This window comes from Schistocerca americana, chromosome 6, assembly GCF_021461395.2.
Source record: "Schistocerca americana isolate TAMUIC-IGC-003095 chromosome 6, iqSchAmer2.1, whole genome shotgun sequence".
In the NCBI taxonomy this organism is placed as follows: Eukaryota; Metazoa; Arthropoda; class Insecta; order Orthoptera; family Acrididae; genus Schistocerca; species Schistocerca americana.
The window spans coordinates 536,242,805-536,261,683 of NC_060124.1; the positions used below are offsets into that span (position 1 = coordinate 536,242,805).

The 18,879-nt window shown below is 39.2% G+C and overlaps 1 protein-coding gene across 1 annotated transcript in view; it reads right to left on the bottom strand.

Moving 5' to 3' along the window:
- Positions 1-18,879, bottom strand: part of LOC124619473 (solute carrier family 22 member 1-like) — a 264,507-nt gene that overhangs the window by 12,253 nt on the left and 233,375 nt on the right. The window contains exon 9 of the mRNA XM_047145879.1: positions 2,072-2,238. Within this exon, the coding sequence (XP_047001835.1) occupies positions 2,072-2,238 (167 nt within the window). The remainder of the gene's footprint in view (positions 1-2,071; positions 2,239-18,879) is intronic.

Genomic DNA, 18,879 nt, shown 5'->3' on the forward strand with positions numbered 1-18,879 from the left:
ATGCTCATTTTGCGATTAAATGATTCTGTTTGTGTGAAGCAAATAGAGGCTATTTATATAACTTCACTATATACACAGAAAAAGACACTGCATTTGAGTGACAATGCAGTGAATATCCTCCTGTGTCTTGAGGTCATTCTGTTTTTGCTGAAGACTAGTTTGACAAAGTGTATACTGTTTTTGCCAATAGATTTTATACAAATCTCCAGTTATTTTATTTTCTGATCTTCTTGTCTCTAAAAACTCTGATGGTATTTACACAGTTATGGGTAACAGGAAGGAAATACTAGCTTCTCTGAAGGAGGAAAAACTTGAGAAGTGTAAAGTTAAGACATTTTGCAGCTAGGGAAATTGGTGGTGATGCAATGGCGAGACAAGAAAGACATGTATGTGCTTAGTAGCATTCACGGTGCTGAAGTGCAAAAAATTGAGAGTAAGGTAACAGGGAAAATGAAGCCAAAAGTTACCTTAAATAGAATGACAGAATGGGTGACACTGACTTAGCTGACCAGTACAAGCCAAATTATACAGCAACAAGGAAGCAACTCTGAGAATATTGCATAAAGCAGTTTCACAATCTCATATATGTTTCAGCTTTAAATTTATACTTTTAGTACAAAAAACTGGGAGGAAAATTTGGGAGATGATTTCCAAAATCGGTTTACTGAAATTTTTCTTTAAAAATACAGTGCATTTGCATATTCTTCCTCTCAGCAAAGAAAAACTGATAACCCTTGCCAAGTATTACTACCAACACATTTGGTGGGATAACAATTTCCTTAACATATTCCTTGTGCTAAGAAGAAACAGGTGCCGATGAGACAATGTGGAGTATGGTGTAGCAATAAAGATTTCAGTGGAAAAAAATAAGAAGAAAAATATGCCTCTATTGTGAAGTGTTGGACTACGTGTAATGCCTTGTTTTGAAATGTAGCATATGAAAAATAATTTCTAAATAAGTATTGTAGTGATACATGTTGCCATAAACCGTAGCAACACATCTTACTTCCCTTTGACTAGACTGATGAAAAACATGCTCGTGAAAAACATAACTTGAATTAGTAGTAACATAAAGAGCATCTATTGTGCCCATGTTTTTAGAGTTTATGTGCAAATATGAGAAACAAAAATGTGGGCACAGTACAGAAAGCGGTGATGGATGTGTAATTTGGACTGGACAGTGAAGATCACTTGCATTTTGCAGTCATACTTTGGGGGTGCTGTGGACTCCAAAGAAGAAAGGGCCCTAATGAAAAAGATAAAGCTCTAAAGAAAAAAGAATTTTGTTAAATAGAAACAATGCTGTGCTATCTGGAGTTAAGTGAAGCATTGAAGCATCATGTATGAACGTGTTGTCTGAAAAGCTTTGTTCATTAAGAGTTGTGAGTTGATATTTTATTTGAGTATTGAAGAATTATGGAAACAGTGTTTTGTGATTTTGTACTGAGTAATTTAAATGCAGAAACTCTCATATAGCCTTCACTCCACTGCAACCAGAAATGAAGTCTGTGGTTAAATACGTGGCACTGCATAGCAGGACCACATCAAGAGAAAAGAAGATGGTGATCAAGAAATTCTGAAAAGAAGGTAACTGGTATTACACGGGAGTGATTGAAGACTTGACAATGAGTAAAGACTTGGCCTCTTGCAATATCATGATTACATTATGTCAACACACAACAAGGAAAAAGCATTAGCTGCTCCAGTAAAATTCTTCCTGAGACTATCAAAATAAATCAAAAGAAGTTTGCTTATTTTAATACCATTGTTGCTGCCAAAAGGTTAAAATTCTTGGCAAATTACAGTCACAATAATCACATGATCTGAGATAAATGCTGAAGTGTGTCATATTATGCCATACTGAAAGAAAGCACTGTAAGGTGCAAAAAAAATTACAGTGGTGGCAACAGATAGCAGTGCACAACAAATCCTGTGGAATCTGCACTACAGTGGTATGTAACACCATGACAGTGGTTGATCTTTAGTACAAGAAACAGTCTGATCAAAGGATTAATGTTTACAACAGTAAATTTTATGTTTTGTTGTCTATTTGCAGCTTTCAGACACTTACCGGAATTAATTCCACCACTGCTGCAAGGGATGCTCCAAGTGGCTCCCAGATGATAAGCGACTGTGATGAATGGAGTGCCCTTGAGAGACCCAGAAGGCGAGCCATACTGAGAGCACTCATCGCTCCAAAATGGCCAACAGCTGATACACACACTTCTATCATGAGAGCTGCAAAGATGTTTAATTTCCTTAGCGTTACAAACAAAAATTCTTTTAAAGTAAGATATACTTCTACATGATCAAGACTTTATTGCCAAAGTGATTAGTATCTGATTCTGCAGTGAGTGTTACAGAACTACATATTGTATTGAACTGCTAATATTTGTTATGAGTCACAAATATTATAAAACATTACACTGCTTTATTACTGATACAGTATGACAATTTTACACCCATACACATATTATGTAACTGATATTATAAGTCATACCATATGTACTTTTATAAAAAGGGAACCAGGACGTTACAAGAACACAGTCAAATACAAGGAAATTTTACCTACCCTAAGGTAGGTAAGAAGAGTATACATCATTAAATATAGTTGCCAATTTCAGAGGTATGTAGACACTTGGTCTTCAAGAATGTTTGGTCCCTTTCTAGCACTGTACATAAATAAATAAAAGGAGATTGACTGTAATAAGACTATCTACAACTACTGTACTTGTTTATTGTCAGTGATGAGGAAACTATAAGCAGTGTGGAGTTCCATCCTATTTGATTTACAGATGATCATGGGCTATATGACTGTGAGTGCTAAAACATTTTAATGCAAGCTTTAAAAAATCCAGTCACTAACATCACAGGTGACCAGTTTGATGTTTGATAGTTTATGATCATGAAGTAAAAATAACACACATGAGGGAAACTGCTGTGGCATAACACTGTGTTTTTGAACATTATAATTGTCATACTTTTCTCCAGTCAGTTACCCTGTCAATGGCTGTGTACATTGTCTATGTTTGTCATGAAATTCTGCTATTTACAAGTTTGTTATGCAATTCTGTTAGTAACTGTAACATCCACAAAATATAAGTTTAAGGCCCAAACATCCAAATTGATTATGGAAATCAGGAAATTTTACCTCAGATTTTTCTCTTGTTATAAAACAAACAACATTCTTGGACAATGTAGCTTCAGGTCTTAAATCTCTTTGTTACATTAGACAAACTCACATGCAACATGATAAAAATTGGAGACGGATCAGGCAAGACATCAATTTATAACTGTGTAATTCTTTCAGCCACCAGCTCACGCATAGCCATAACAAAAAAACTTTTAAAAAAAGCCTCAGCTTGCTGGTATGTATGTTCAACTATCACACTGTCATCACTGGAGCAGGCTAATTGTCCAACAATCAATTGAGATTATTACAGTTGGTTGGTTGGTTGGTCTGAATGAGGCGGGGGGGGGGGGGGGGGGGGGGGGGGGGGTGAGACCAAACTACAAGGTCATCGATCCCTTGTTCCCAGTAAAATATTACACAAGGAAAAGCAGAAAAGAAAGGAGACATACAGCACTATAACAGGAGAAAGGAAGAACGACAGAAGGACAACCAACAGAACTATGGAAAAAACAGGAAAAGAAAGCCTCAGATAGAAGCAAGAAATAGATAGAAGGGATAAAAACAAGAGAGCAGATGACCGTGGCTGACTGACCATGAGAATAAAAATGAGAAGCCAGCCACTCTGCGACACATTAAAACATCCACCCTAAAAGCATTAGAGTGGAGAACACAAAGGGACACAGGACTTGCATGAAAACTCATATAGAATCGTAAAACCCACCGTCACATATAAAATGTAAAACTAAATTAGCCGATAAGGCACTGTCGGCTAAAATTAATAGCAAGGAGTCTGGTAACTGAAGAGTCTGTAACAAGGCAGCCAAAGGAGGACAGCTCACCAAGATGTAGGAAACTGTCAGCCGGGTGCCGCACTGACACTGGGGTGGGTCATCACAGCACAGGAGGTAGCTGTGTGCCCCAAACGTGGCCAATGTGGAGCCATCAGAGAACCACAGAGTCCCTGTGAGAGGCTTGTGTCAAGGTCTTCCACACATTCATAGTCTCCTTAATTGCATGCAGTTTGTTGTGTGTACTAAGGGTATGCCATTCCATCTCCCAAAGCTGCAAAACCTTGCAGCATAGTACTGAACAAAGGTCAGTTGCTGAGAAGCCAATCTCCATAAGCGGTTTCCGCACAGCCCGTTTGGCCAGCCTGTCAGCCAGTTTGTTGCCTGTGATTCTGACATGACGTGGGGTCAAGACAAACACCACTGAACGACTGGTCCATTCCAGGGCATAGATGGACTCCTGGATGGTCGTTACCAAAGGATGATGAGGGTAGCACTGGTCAATAGCTTGTAGGCTGCTCAAGGAGTCCGTACATAGAAGAAACGACTCCCAAAGGCATGAACGGATGTGCTCAAGAGCACGAGATTTAGCCACCAGCTTGGCAGTGAAAACACTGCAGCCATTGGGCAAGGAAGGCTGTTCAGTATGTCCTCCATGGACATATCGAAGCCGACATGATGTTACTCATCATGTCAGCACAACACTGAGGGCGCCGCTGAACTATAAACCAGACTCCCATAGTCAAGGTGGGATTGAACAAGGGCTCTGTACAGCTTCAGCAGTGTAGAGTGATCTGCACCCCCATTGGTGTTGCTCAGGCAGCAGAGGGCATTGAGGTGCTGCCAGCACTTCCCCTTAAGCTGACAAAGGTTAGGTAGCCAAGTCAATGGGGCATCAATGGGGAATCAAAAACCAGCCCTAAAAATCGATATGTCTCCACTACAGTGAGTGGATCATCATTAAGGTAAAGTTCTGATTCTTGGTGAATGGTACGATGCCGACAGAAGTGTATAACACACAACTTTGAGGCTGGAAACTGGAAACCGTGGGCTAGAGGCCATGACTGTGCCCTGTGGATGGCTCCCTGTAGGCGCCGCTCAGCAACACCAGTACTGGTGGAGCAGTACGAAATGGAGAAGTCGTCTGCATACAGAGAAGGTGAGATGGACGGCCCTACAGCTGCTGCTAGGCCATTAATGGCCACTAAAAATAGGGATACATAAAATACAGAGCCCTGTGGGACCCCATTCTACTGGATATGGGGGGAATGATGGGAGGCACCAACTTGGACACAGAAAGTGTGAAGCGACAGCACATTTTTGGATAAAAATTGGGAGTGGGCATCAAGACCCCACTCATATAGTGTGGCAAGGGTATGATGTGGCCAGGTCATGTAATATGCTTTTTTTAAATCAAAAAATCTCATTGTCAGATGGCAAAATAAGGTCCCTGTTGAATACAATACTCTGGACCATATTTAGGCTCTTATGGGACGTGATGGTTACAGAAACATCCCTGAGCTTGTCACAAGTGAGTAACACCCATGACTGGGCAGAGGATGCTGTTTTGATCAAGACTGACCCCAATATCATTTTGGACAAGCCCTCCACCTCCCCAATCTTGTCCTCTTAATGCTCAACATAAAACTGAGGCTTCATTGTCATGAAAGATTTCCCATCAGCTCTCGAACATACATGAGCCGCTGCCATCCTTAGCCTGATGTGCCTCCCATGGTGTGGCCAGGGACGGGAACAATTTTGGGTTATACTTCTGTGCATTGAATTGAGCTCCTGAATGCTTAGAGACTGCTGGTATTTTACCACCAGCAAAAGATGATGTACTATGCTTCATCGTGTGTCATCCACCCTGATGCCACCCACTCTGACCAGGGGCCTTCCCCATGGGCAACACCCAGCTGGAGCAAAGGCAACCTGGCGGGATGGCCGTTGCCAGGAGTCCCATGCCCCAGGGTGATGGGCATCTGCTCCTCAGCATAGGTGGTGAATTAATGGTGAAGGCATCAGTAGAGCGATCCCTGTGTGGTCATGGGGCTACAACCAACAGGGTACATGGTGGTCCCAGCACAATGGACGGGCTACCATGTTGATTATCAGGTGCAACCAAGCAAACAAGTCCATTATCATCATCAGCATAGAAAATGATACTGGACAGTTGATGGAAAAATATGCACGTAGGAGGGTGAGTTCACCCAACAGTTGGAGAATGACCAGAAGTGCAGATCCATGTCGATGAAGGATGTGATAGATCTCACCGCATGATGGACACGATACACCATGTAAGGCGCCGTTCCCCAGTTGGCTCATTCTTTGAGAAAATTTTGAAAAATGGAGGTCACACCCCACAGGGGACCATCCCATAAAGGCCGAAATGTGTGAGACTGCTTTTAGTCGCCTCTTATGACAGGCAGGAATACCTCGGGCCTATTCTAACCCCCGGAACTGCAGGGGGAAATTGCAGTTTTGTAAAGGGTTGGTGTAACAAGATATCCATCAAAAAAATACTAAATCCTTTCTCTGAAAGCTGCATAGAACAGTAACTCAGGAAGTACACGTAAGGTGGCACTACGTTAGATCTAATGGCAAAAAATTGTCAGGTCTCTTTGAGGATGTATATGTTGAAACTGGTACCTGTAGCAGTAAGGTATTTGTTACAGAAATGATTACCAAAAAAAAGGGTAACTAAAACAAATAAAAGACTTCCTGAAATTTCACAAACATTGAAGAAATTCTCGTCATAAGTAAAGACTGTCAGTGACAATGACAGACACTCACAGTTAATACTGGAACTGGAACTGAGTGTAATGAAGCAAAAGCTGAAAAGTTTTTAAATGTTCCTTTACAAAAGAATGTACAGAAGTATTGTCCCCAGATCACACACTTCAACTTTGTGCCCATGTGGAGGACGCTGGGAGCAAAAGCTTGTGATCAGCTTGGAGCATATTACGTGCTTCGACAATCCCCACCTTCTTCCCCCACAGCAGCCAGCTTATAGATTATAAAAACACACATTTTAAAAGGTTTCACTGACATTAGCCACATTTGAGCATTGAAATGAATCAGTGGTAGCAAGGGAGAATTTGTGCCAGACCATGACTTGAACCCAGATTTTCTGTTTAATGTGAGCGGTCATCTTACCTGCCTTGACCTTCCCAGTAAGCTTCCTTCCTGCCCCAGATAGCAGCCTGTTATACACTCCAAGCCAGTTAAGGTAATTGCTAGCATTAAATGGAAAATTCGGGATCAAGTCCTGGCCCAGCACAAATTTTCACCTGTTACCATTGATTCATTTCAGTGCTCAGATAAGGCTAATGTCATTGAAACCTCTGAAAATGGTTACTTGTAAGACAATTATTTGGGGATAAGTAAGCATTCTGCACTGGAACAAAATCAGCCAACTTTTACCCATCACAGATGGGCCAAGTTAAATGCACAATATGTAGATATTAGTATCAACCACACTGAGGGACAGTTGAAATAGCTAAAACTGAACAAAGCTTCACCACCCAATAGAACCACTGTCACATTATATACAGGATTTGTGGCTGAGTTAGCCACTCTTTTAAGCATAATATGCCACAGATGCCTCGGACAAAAAGCTCTGCACGGTGCTTGGGAGAAAGCACAGGTCTACCAGAAGAGTATCAGAAATGATCCACAAAATTACCATAAAATATACTGACATCCATCTGTAATACAGTAATACAATATATTCTGAACTAAGATTTAATGAACAGACTGACCTCTTCCATGATAACCAGCATAATTTCTGAAAATATTAGTCATGTGAGAGATAACTCACACTCTTCTCACATGACTTCCTGAAAAGTAGAGTCCAGACAGTCAGATGGATGCAGTATTTCTTGACTTAGTACCACACCAATGCCAAGTAACAAAAGGCTAGCTTATGGAATAACAAAAAAAGTTCATGACTGAACTGTGTAGATGTTGGTAGGGAAGGTGTAGTATGTTACCTGGGACGGAGAGTCACTGACAGATGTATAGGTAACTTCAGGCATTCATTCCTCAAGGAAGTGATTTAGAAACCTTAGGGTTTACACTATACATTAATGACCTTGTAGACTACATTAACAGTAACTTCAACCTTTTAGCAGATGATCTAGTTATCTACAATGTGTTTCACAACTCATGTTTCATTCTTCTAGAGGTTGTAGAGGGGTCTTAGTAGACAAGGTTTTACACAGCAACCCATGTCTGTAAACATCATTCAATGACACCACGGAGCATCAAAGCTAAAGGTGCTGATGCCTGTAAATGTATGTATCTTCAGAGTGATTCCAGGATGATGTTACAAACATTGTAGGAAGATAGAGAAGGATAAATGTATCAATTTGTGGTAAGGGTCCATGTACCGGAAATGAACAAGTCAAAAATTACAAGTGAAAGTTGTGCTGATACCTTCGACAGTGAAATACATGAACCAGTAGTGTTGTTACTATGATCCTTGGGTAAGCAACTTTCATATCTCTAGAATGGACCAAAGCAAGGAGAACATGTCATGTAAACATGGGGTCTAAAATGTATACCTGAGAAGCTATGGCTCTGCAACGGTATTAGATGTGAATTTCCCAACCTATGCTATTGGATGTAGAATTGTAGGGTTTCCCATAATATGTTAGGTGTGCACTACATGCAGAAAATAGATACTAGGGTAACGGAGAATGTGTGGTGTGCACATGCTCTTTTTTTTTATGTTAGAGAAAGCCCTATTGGAAGCAGAGGCCAACTGCCTGCCAAAATCAAAGTTACATCATCCATAATGCTCTCAGAGAATGCTTATCTTCACAGAGTGGTTATAGAAAAGGTTAATATGAATGATATTACTAAACTGCTGGAGCATCCAAGGAAATGTCTCTGAATTAGTATAGCTTATTGAAGGTAATACGCCCAGATAGTATTAGGAACAGCAAGTTGGTTGAAATCAGAAGTGAATGAAAATGAAATCCTAAGGTCAGATTGGAATATTTATTGTAAGGATAGGTTAGCTGCCAATGGTGGCAATGTATTTGTTGCAGTAAAGAACTCAATAATATCTAGCAAGGTTATAATGGATTCTGGATGTGAAATAATCTAGGTGAAGTTAAGGATCCAAAGTCAGTCAAGAATGGTAATCATATGGATCTATAAACTGCCTGGGTCATGGGCTGTAGTGGTAGAGCACTTCAGAGATAACTTAACAAAATATCGTTTATAATTTTCCTGATCATTCTGTTGTCATGGGGGTGACTTCATCTGGCCAGGTATAGTTTGAGAAAGTTACGCTATGAAAACTGGTGCCAGAGACAGGCATTCTTGTGACATTATTTTGAATGTCTTGTTCAAAAGTTACTTTCAGCAGATAGTTGGAGAACCAGTTCATGAAGGTAACATCTTATACCTCCTAGCAATAAACAAACCTGAACTTAATGAATTGATTAAAATACAGGAAGGTATCAGTGATCGTAAGGCTTTGATAGCATCTATGACTATGCATTTCACAAGGAGTGTTAAGAAAGGTAGGAAGATATTTTTGCTTAGGAAGAGTGACAGGATACAATTTGCAGAGTATCTGAGTAGTCAGCATCAAATATTCAGTGGTGAGGATGAAGATGTGGAGCACAAATGGAAAAAAAATCAAAAGCATTGTTCAGTATGCCTTAGACAAGCATGTTCTGAGCTAGGGCTTAACAGATGGGAAATAACCACTCTGCTTTAAAAGCTGTGTTAGAAAACCGGTCTGTGTATAAAGAGAGCTTCATCTCAGATTTAAGGCAAAACCAAGTTGACAAACAAAAGCTGAACAAAGTGAAAATGATCATAAGTAGAGCAATGAGAGAAGTGTTCAGTGATTTTGAAAGTAACATTTTGCTAACCAATTTGAGTAGAAACCCTAAGAGGTTTTGGTCTTACATAAAATCTGTAAGCAGTTTGGTATCATCTCTTCATTCACTCAGAGACCACACTGGCACCAAAATGGAAGATAGAGAGAAGGCCAAAATACTGAATTCAGGCTTCCAAATTTTTTCACTGTGGAAGATCATAAGACAGTTCCTTCTTTCAGTCATCATATGAACATTGAAGTGGCAGATACTGAGATAGCAAATTGCATAATAGAAAAGCGATTACAATTTTTTAGTAGTGGAAAGACATCAGGACCAGATTTGATACATATAAGATTCTGCAAATGTTGTGTGAAAGATCTTGCTCTCCTTCTAGCAGCAGTTTATCATAGATCACTTAAGCAATGAAGGGTATCTAGCAACTGGAAAAAAGTGTGGGTCATTCCTATTTTCAAGAAGGGTCATAGGGCAGATGCACACAATTATAGACATATTACCACTGATGTCAGTCTGTTGTAGAATTATGGAACATTTTTTATGCTCAAGAATCATAAGAACAAAAATCCCCTCTTTCTAAATAAACATGGATTTGGCAAACAGAGATCTTATGAAACTCAATTTGCTCTGTTGCTCCATGAGATCTCTAGCTCTGTAGACAATGGCACTCAAGTTGATGCCACATTTCTTGATTCCAGGAAGGCATTTGACGCTGTCTCACACTGCTGTTTACTGAAAAAATTATGAGCTCACGAAGTATTGGATCACTTTTGCAACTGGATTCAAGAACGCCATGCAGATAGAACTCAATATGTCACTCTTCATGGAACAAAATTGACAGATATAAAGGCAATTTCTGGAATACACCAAGATAATGTTGTTTACAATCTATATAAATGACCTAGTAGAAAGTGTCAGACACTGATTAAGACTGTTCACATATGATGTGATTACCTGTAACAAAGATGCAATGCCTGAAGACAATACTGATTTGCAGAATGACCTGTAGAGGATTGCTGAATGATGCAGGCACTAGCCATTGACCTTGAATGTAAAGAAATATAACACATTGTGCATAAATAGGAAAAGAAAGCCACAACTGTGCAACTACACAATTGATCAGAAACTTTTTGAAACAGTTCTACCATTAAACATCTAGAAGTACCATAACTATACAGAGCTACCTTAAATGGAATGACCACTTAAAAGAAGTTGTAGCAAAAGCATATGCCAGGCAGATTCATAGGAAGAATCTTAAAGAAACACAACTCACCCACAGAGGAAGTGGCTTATAAGGCACATGTTTATTCATTCTTGAGTATTATTCATCAACATGGGATCCTTACCGGACAGGAATGATAGAAGAGATAGAGAACACCCAATGAAGAGCAGTAAGTTTCATCATGGGATTGTTTGCTCACTGCGAGAGTGTTACTGAGATGTTCAACAAACCCCACTGGCAGATGTTACAAGAAAGACATTGTGCAGCAGATCATTACTATTGAAATTTTGAGAAAGCACTTTCCGGGAACAGTTGGACAACATATTACTCTTCCGCCATACATCTCATGTAATCTCCTCCACAACAAGAAAATTCGAGAAATTAGAGTCAATAAAGAGGCTTACCAACAATCGTTCTTGCCATGCATCATTCATGAGTGGAACAGGGTAGGAGGGAACAGTTAGTGGTACCAAAAGTACTCTCCATCACACAGCATGAGGTGGCTTGCTGACTATGATGTAGAGACAAATATACATGCAGGCTGTGGGTGCCCTGCCACAAATGTCAATCCCATATTGCAAATACCATTTGTATAAGGACAGGAGGATTTATTATATTTGAGGGATGTATCAGTAAGTGCTTCTTCTTCTTCTTCTTTTTCTTCTTCCATGTATCTCAATCCACTGCTGGACAAAGGCCCCTTCCATATGTTTCCATTGTCTTCAATTTTTGAGTCGCCTTGTACCATCGTGTTCCAGTCACCAGATTTATTGATCAAGCCACGGGGTCTCCAGTGTGGAATTTAGGGGTCTGTCTGCTGCAATTTTGTTGAGCTATGTATCAAGCCCATTGCCATTTCAGGCTTGTAATTCACACAAGAACATCTGTTACTTTTGTTCTCCTTTCAATGTCCTCTGATCAAATCCTCTCCCTGGCGATAACTCCTAGCGTATGTCACTCCATGGCTCATTATGAGCACTTGCCTTAGTCAGGGTCATAGATTCTAGGCCCTAAATTGTAACTGGTAGTGTGCACATATTTTATATACCTTAGCTTTCAGGTTATTCAGGACATCTTTGTTGGTCAGGATAAATCTTAGCTTCTGGAAGATTGTCTCTACTTATTGTATTTGTTTTACTGATGTTCTTTTCTAAGCCAGTCTTTGCAGAGTCAAGTTTTAGTTATTAGATCATACTTTGCAGTTCTTCCAATTCTTTACTTATGAGCAGAACAATGTTGGAAAAGCACCTCTAATTCTCTGTTATTCTGGCTGAGTGGTTTGAACACATCTTCCAATGCAAGGGTGAACAGGTTCACAGAGATGGTGTCACTTTGGCAGCAAACTCCTTTGCCAATTGGGATCTTATTGGTGATAAGGTGTTCATCCACTAACTATTATTGTCTCCTGTCCATAGATGTATTTCAGGAGCTTTATTTATACCTTGAATGTTATGAGAAGGGTAGCTGGTACTCACTACATAGTGGAGATGCTGAGTTGCAGATAGGAATGTTAGAGGAGTTTGTAAAAATATGACAAACTAACTCAACAATAGTTCTCGCAGTTTTCCTTACCACCCTGTTTGAAGAGTAGTACTTCAGCACTTTTTCCATTTTTCTGGTATTCTTCCAGAGTTGATGCATCTGTTGAATATTATCCTCACAGCTGCATCCACCTAGTTTCAGCATTTCATTTGTTATCATATCTGCCTCAGGTGTTTTCTTGTTTTTTAGTTGTTAGAGTGCATTTTTGACTTAAGTTGTGCTTCTTCCTGTGTATCATTCAGCGTTACTTGTTCTTTCTTGTATGGTCTGACAATGGTTGCACTATACAGCTCTTGGCAGAAGTCTAACAATTGCAGTAATATTATGTCTGTCTATGACTATACCTCATTTCTTTTTCCGAGTTTCATAATTTTAGGTCTTCCGAAACACTTACCAATCTTTAAAATTGTCATGTTTCAGTTGTTTTCAGTCATCTGCATATTCAGGTTATTGTTAAATTTCCTAAGATTGTTTTTATTTCTTTCCAGATAATTTTCTTAAGCACTGTATACTCTGATGAATTTCTGCCCATTTTCTTCCTTTCTTCGATGAGCTGGATGGTGCTAACTTAAAGTCAGCTGCTTTTGTTAGATTTCTGGAGAGAAAACTCGTTTGCTGCAATTTGGATACTAATAATTTTCTCTGCATGCTCATTTACTTCTAAGGACTTCAGATCTCCTGTTGGACCAAATTTTGAGATCAGGTTTGCTGGAACAATGATCCCTGCTTCCCTAAGTCATTTGCTCTTAGAAAAGCATGCGTCCTTATCAGTTTTGATCACTCAAGTTTGAGGTCAAATGAGAAGGTCACTCAAACTAGCCTATGATCATTTCCAATGTCAAACTATTGAGTACAGACACATTTTTGCACTTTTTTGTTGTTGGTGTGAATGAAGTATATTTCATTTCTGATTTTACTATCAGGACTCTTCCATGTTCATATACATTGGATGGGCTTCTTAAAGAAGGTATTAATGCAAGAGATTTTCAGCTCTAAAATATTCTAGCATTTGTTCACCTCTTTCATTCCTGCAGTCTAACCCAAAGTAACCAATATTCCTTGGGTCTCAATCTTCCTTTTGTCCTATTTTTGCACTGAAATCTCCCATGATGATATCCTATTGTTCTCTTCTTGCAATCTTTTGCATTAGTGATATCTTGAGTCACAGTCAGGCACAAGAAAAAGACTGCTTAACATGTAAGCTTTTAGCCAAGAAGGCCATCATCGGAATTAAATCACACACACACACACACACACACACACACACACACTCTCTCTCTTGACAACAGTTTCTGGCTGCCGAGGCCAGACTGCGAGCAGCAGCGCATTATAGGAAAAGCAGTCTGGCTGGTGGGGCTAAGGAGGAGGCTGGGGTGGAGAGCAGGAGGGTCACCTTGCTATCCTCCCCCTTCCTGCTCCGGGCCTCCTCCTTAACCCCACCAGCCAGACTGCTTCTCCCTTAATACGCTTCTGCTCGCAGTCTGGCCTCGGCAGCCAGAAACTGTGGTCATGTGTTTGTGACCTGTGTTTGCATGAATGCGTGTGCATATGTTATCTAATTCTGATGAAGGCCTTTCTGGCTGAAACCTTACTTGTTTGACGTCTTTTTGTTGTGCCTACCTGTGACTCAACATCTCCGCTATATGATGAACAGAAATCCATCCTTTTCATAATATTTTCATTATTCCACCTTGTATTTTCCATTGTTTGGCACTGGTTATAATTTAACAATAACTTCATTACTACAGTCTTGTCCTTATTCAGTGTACACTTATTCATTGTTAGCTGTTCTATGATTAGTTCAGAGTTCTATTTATTGCTTTGTAAGGCTAGCTATTCAGAACATCCCGTACTAATAAATGACATATCGTCAGAACAGTTATCTACGTTTGTGTTTTGTGGTTGTGTTATGACATCAATAAGTAGAAGAAATAAAAATTGTCATAGAGTACTCCCCTGGGGGACTCCACAGTGAAGATATTTGTATGCTAAGAGTGCTGTTACGATTTTACTTTCATTCGTACAACACAATTTAGTACAGTCTTCTACCTCGGAGATACAGAAATATGTACTTAAGAAGCTTTATGCTTATATTCCCATGTGTATTATATACAAAAGTTGTCATTGTAGTTAAATGTAATATACCAATTTCTGATCCATGGGTCTTCCTTAAATGGAAGTACTTTAAATTGGTTGAATATTTAAGAAATGCTGCGCAAGATCAGGCTGTACTACAATAGGTCCATATGAAATTCTACATCTAGCATTGCCTGTCCAGAATCACCTTATTACACGCATCAGTGTCTATGGACAACATTAGAGCACTGAATGGACTAGTACACTAATAAAAATATGGACTGAACCAGAGTTACATGCCTGGTGCATTAGGGCAGACGTTAGGGGGATCACTTCCTTTACTCTGCTGATAATGAGACAGTAATTTGCAGCACTATTACATTGTTACTGTTTAATAATGTTCCACTCATATTGTGTCAAAATTATGTTTGAAAGCTCTTCCCAATAAAAAATACTATAGTGTCAAAAGAAAAAAAGAAAAAAAAAGAAAAAATTGATGTGATAAAATAATTGTTCAAATAATTAAGGGAGAAGAAAATTTAACAGTCATGGGGGATTGGAATTCGATAATAGCAAATGGAAGAGAAGGAATAGTGGTAGGTGAATATGGACTGGGGGTAAGGAATGAAAGAGGAAGCTGCCTGGTAGACTTTTGCACAGAGCATAACTTCATCTCATCGCTAACTCTTGGTTTAAGAATCATGAAGGAAGGTTGTATACATGGAAATGATCTGGAGACACTGGAAGGTTTCAGATTGATTATATAACGGTAAGACAAAGATTTAGGAACTAGGTTTTAAACTGTAAGACATTTCCAGGGGCAGATGTGGTCTCAGACCACAATTTATTGGTTATGAACTGTAGGTTAATACTGAAGAAACTGCAGAAAGGTAGGAATTTAAGGAGATGGGACCTGGATAAACTGAAAGAACTAGAAGTTGTAGAGAGGATCAGAGGGAGCATTAGGTAACAATTGACAAGAACAGGGGAAAGTAATACAGTGCAAGAAGAATGAATAGCTTTGAGAGATGAAATAGTGAAGGCAGCAGAGGATCAAGTAGGTAAAAAGTTGAGGGCTAATAGAAGTCCTTGAGTAGCACAAGAGATATTGAATTTAATTGATGAAAGGAGGAAATATAAAATGTAAATCAAGCAGGTGAAAAGAAATACAAATGTCTCAAAAATGAGATTGACAGGAAGTGCAAAATAGCTAAGTGGGAATGGTTAGAGAACAAATGTAAGGGTGTGGAAGCATATATCACTAGGGATAAGATAAGATGCCGCCTACAGAAAAATTAAAGAGACCTTTGGAGAAAAGAGAACCAGCTGTATGCATATCAAGAGTCAGATGGTAAATCAATGCTAAACAAACATGGGAAAGCCAAAAGGTGGAAGGAGTATACAGAGGGTCTATACAAGGGCGATGTACTTGAGGGCAATATTATGGAAAATGAAGAGAATGTAGATGGAGATGATGTGGGGAATATGATACTGCATGAAGCATTTGACAGAGCACTGAAAGACCTAATTGGAAACAAGGCCCCAGGAGTAGACAACATTCCATTGGAACTACTGATAGCCTCAGGAGAGCCAGCCATGACTAAACTTATCCATCTGGTGAGCAATATATATGAGACAGATGAAATACTCTCAGACTTCAAGAAGAATATAATAATTCCAATTCCAAAGAAAGCAGGTGTTGACAGGTGTGAAAATTACCAGACTATCACTTTGATAAGTCATGGTTGCAAAATACTAACATGAATTCTTTACAGATGAATAGAAAAACTGGAAGAAACCAACCTCAGGGAAGATAAGTTTGGATTCTGTATAAATGTGGGAATACTTCAACCAATGCTGACTCTACAACTTATCTTAGAAGTTAGATAAGAAAAAGCAAACCTATCTTTATAGCATTTGTAGACTCAGAGAAAGCCTTTGACATTGTTGACTGGAATGTTACCTTCTAAATTCTGAAAGTGGCAGGGGTAAAATACAGGGAGCGAAATGCTTTATACAATTTGAGCAGAGACCAGATGGCAGTTACAAGAGTCGAGGGGCAAAAAAGGGAACCAATGGTTGAGAAAGGAGTGAGACAAGGTTGTAGACTATCCCAGATGTTACACAATCTGTATATTGAACAAGCAGTAAAGGAAACCAAAGAAAAATTTGGAGTAGGAATTAAAATCCAGGGAGAAGAAATGAAAACCTTGAGGTTTGCCGATGACGTTGTAATTCTGTCAGAGACAGCAAAGGACTTGGAAGAACAGTTGAATGGAATGGACAAGGTCTTGAAAGGAGGATATAAGATGAACATCAACAAAAGCAAAACGAGAATAATGGAATGTAATCAAAATAAATCTGGAGATGCTGAGGTAATAATTATATTAGGAAATCAGACACTTAAAGTTGTAGATGAGTTTTGCTGTTTTGGAAGCAAAATAACTGTTGATGGTTGAGGTAGGGAGGATATATAATGACAATGGGAAGAAAGGCATTTTGGAAGAAGAGAAATTTGTTAACAACATGGAGTGTAGATTTAAGTGTTAGGAAGTCCTTTCTGAAAAGATTTGTATGGATGTGAAACATGGATGATAAACAGTTTAGACACGAACAAAATATAAGGTTTTGAAATTTGATGCTACAGAAGAATGCTGAAGATGAGGTGGGTAAATCATGTAACTAATGAGGAGGTACTGAATAGAATTGGGGAGAAGAAGAATTTGTGGCAGAATTTGACTAGAAGAAGGGATCAGTTGGTAGAACATGTTCTGAGGCATCAAGGGTTCACCAGTTTAGTACTGGAGGGGAGTCTGGAGGGTAAAAATCGTAGAGGGAGACCAAGAGATGAATGCACTCAGCAGATTCAGAAGGATGTAGGTTGCAGTAGCTACTCAGAGATGAAGATGCTTGCACAGGATAGAGTAGCATGGAGAGCTGCATCAGACGAGTCTTCGGACTGAAGACCACAACAACACGTGTATACACAGACATTATTTGTATTTTTCCCATCAGCAGAAAGTGGGATGAAAGGAACAGAATATATGGGCAGTTAACAAGCTGATTTACTGTGAATAGGTCACCTCCTAATCATACTGACATACAAAACAGGAGAAAGACAACTACTAACTATGGGAAACTGATATATGGGCACATAGAAACACATAACACAAATGTATTCAGGACCTTTCAAGCTCCAGCTCTTTTTCTAGTAAAGAGGCTGGCTTCAGCTACCAGAGACTGTGGTCATGAGTGTGTGAGTTGCATTTGTGTGTGTGTGTGTGTGTGTGTGTGTGTATGTGTGTGTGTATGTGTGTGTTTGTCATCTATTTTTGACAAATGCCTTGTTGGCTGAAAGCTTATTTTGTGACAGTCTTTTTGTTGTTGTCTGTCTGCAATGCAGCATCTCTGTTATATGGTGAGTAGCATCTATCCTTTTCACAATATTATTAGAAAGTATACAAAAGCACACAGAAACCACAATTCACAATGCTGCGGCCACAGCAGTGCACTTTTGAGTGTCTGTGTGATTTTGTTTGTGTATCTGTTTACTTTCCACTATAAAAAGAGCCATTGATCAAAATCTAGTGAACTGTTTTCTGTTGCATGTTTCTGTGTGCCATACACCAGTCAGTTATATGGGAGTGGTTGCCTTTCCCTTATTTTATGTCTTTTCATATCCATGAATTTCCATTACTGCTATACAAAACTGACATTATGTATTACGTGGTATTTAACTGGATTAGAAGACTACATTAAAGTAAAAATTTCCAGGGAAAAGATTCTGGAAACTCAATAGCTGTTTTAAAGCAATTGGAACTTCTATAGCAGTGTCAAAGAGTATGACATCAAGTGCATAACTGGAAATGGCCCTCACTCTTCTGTGAAGACTGTGTTACTTTTCATGTGGTATGACATTTTCTACATGAAATATCTTATGGAAATCATCATGAAATCACTTGCTGCTGAATTTAGTGATCTGTTCATGACAATATAAAGCATAGAAATTAATGTTTACCGAATTTTGTAAAAACAGAGATGAAAAAATAACCTTAAATTATGGAGTCACTTCACCCCTTCCAGTCCTTCCAGTAACTATTGAAAAAGTAGTCTGAACTGCTTAGCAGAGGGTGCTCTTCTATTTCTTTTTTAAGAGCTGTTATACTGATGCTCAGCACTGAGCAAGTCTCCATATTTGTTACTTATTCATGAATTAAATGTGAGTTATTTTACTTGACTATAAACTTAGCTGACTTGGCCTTC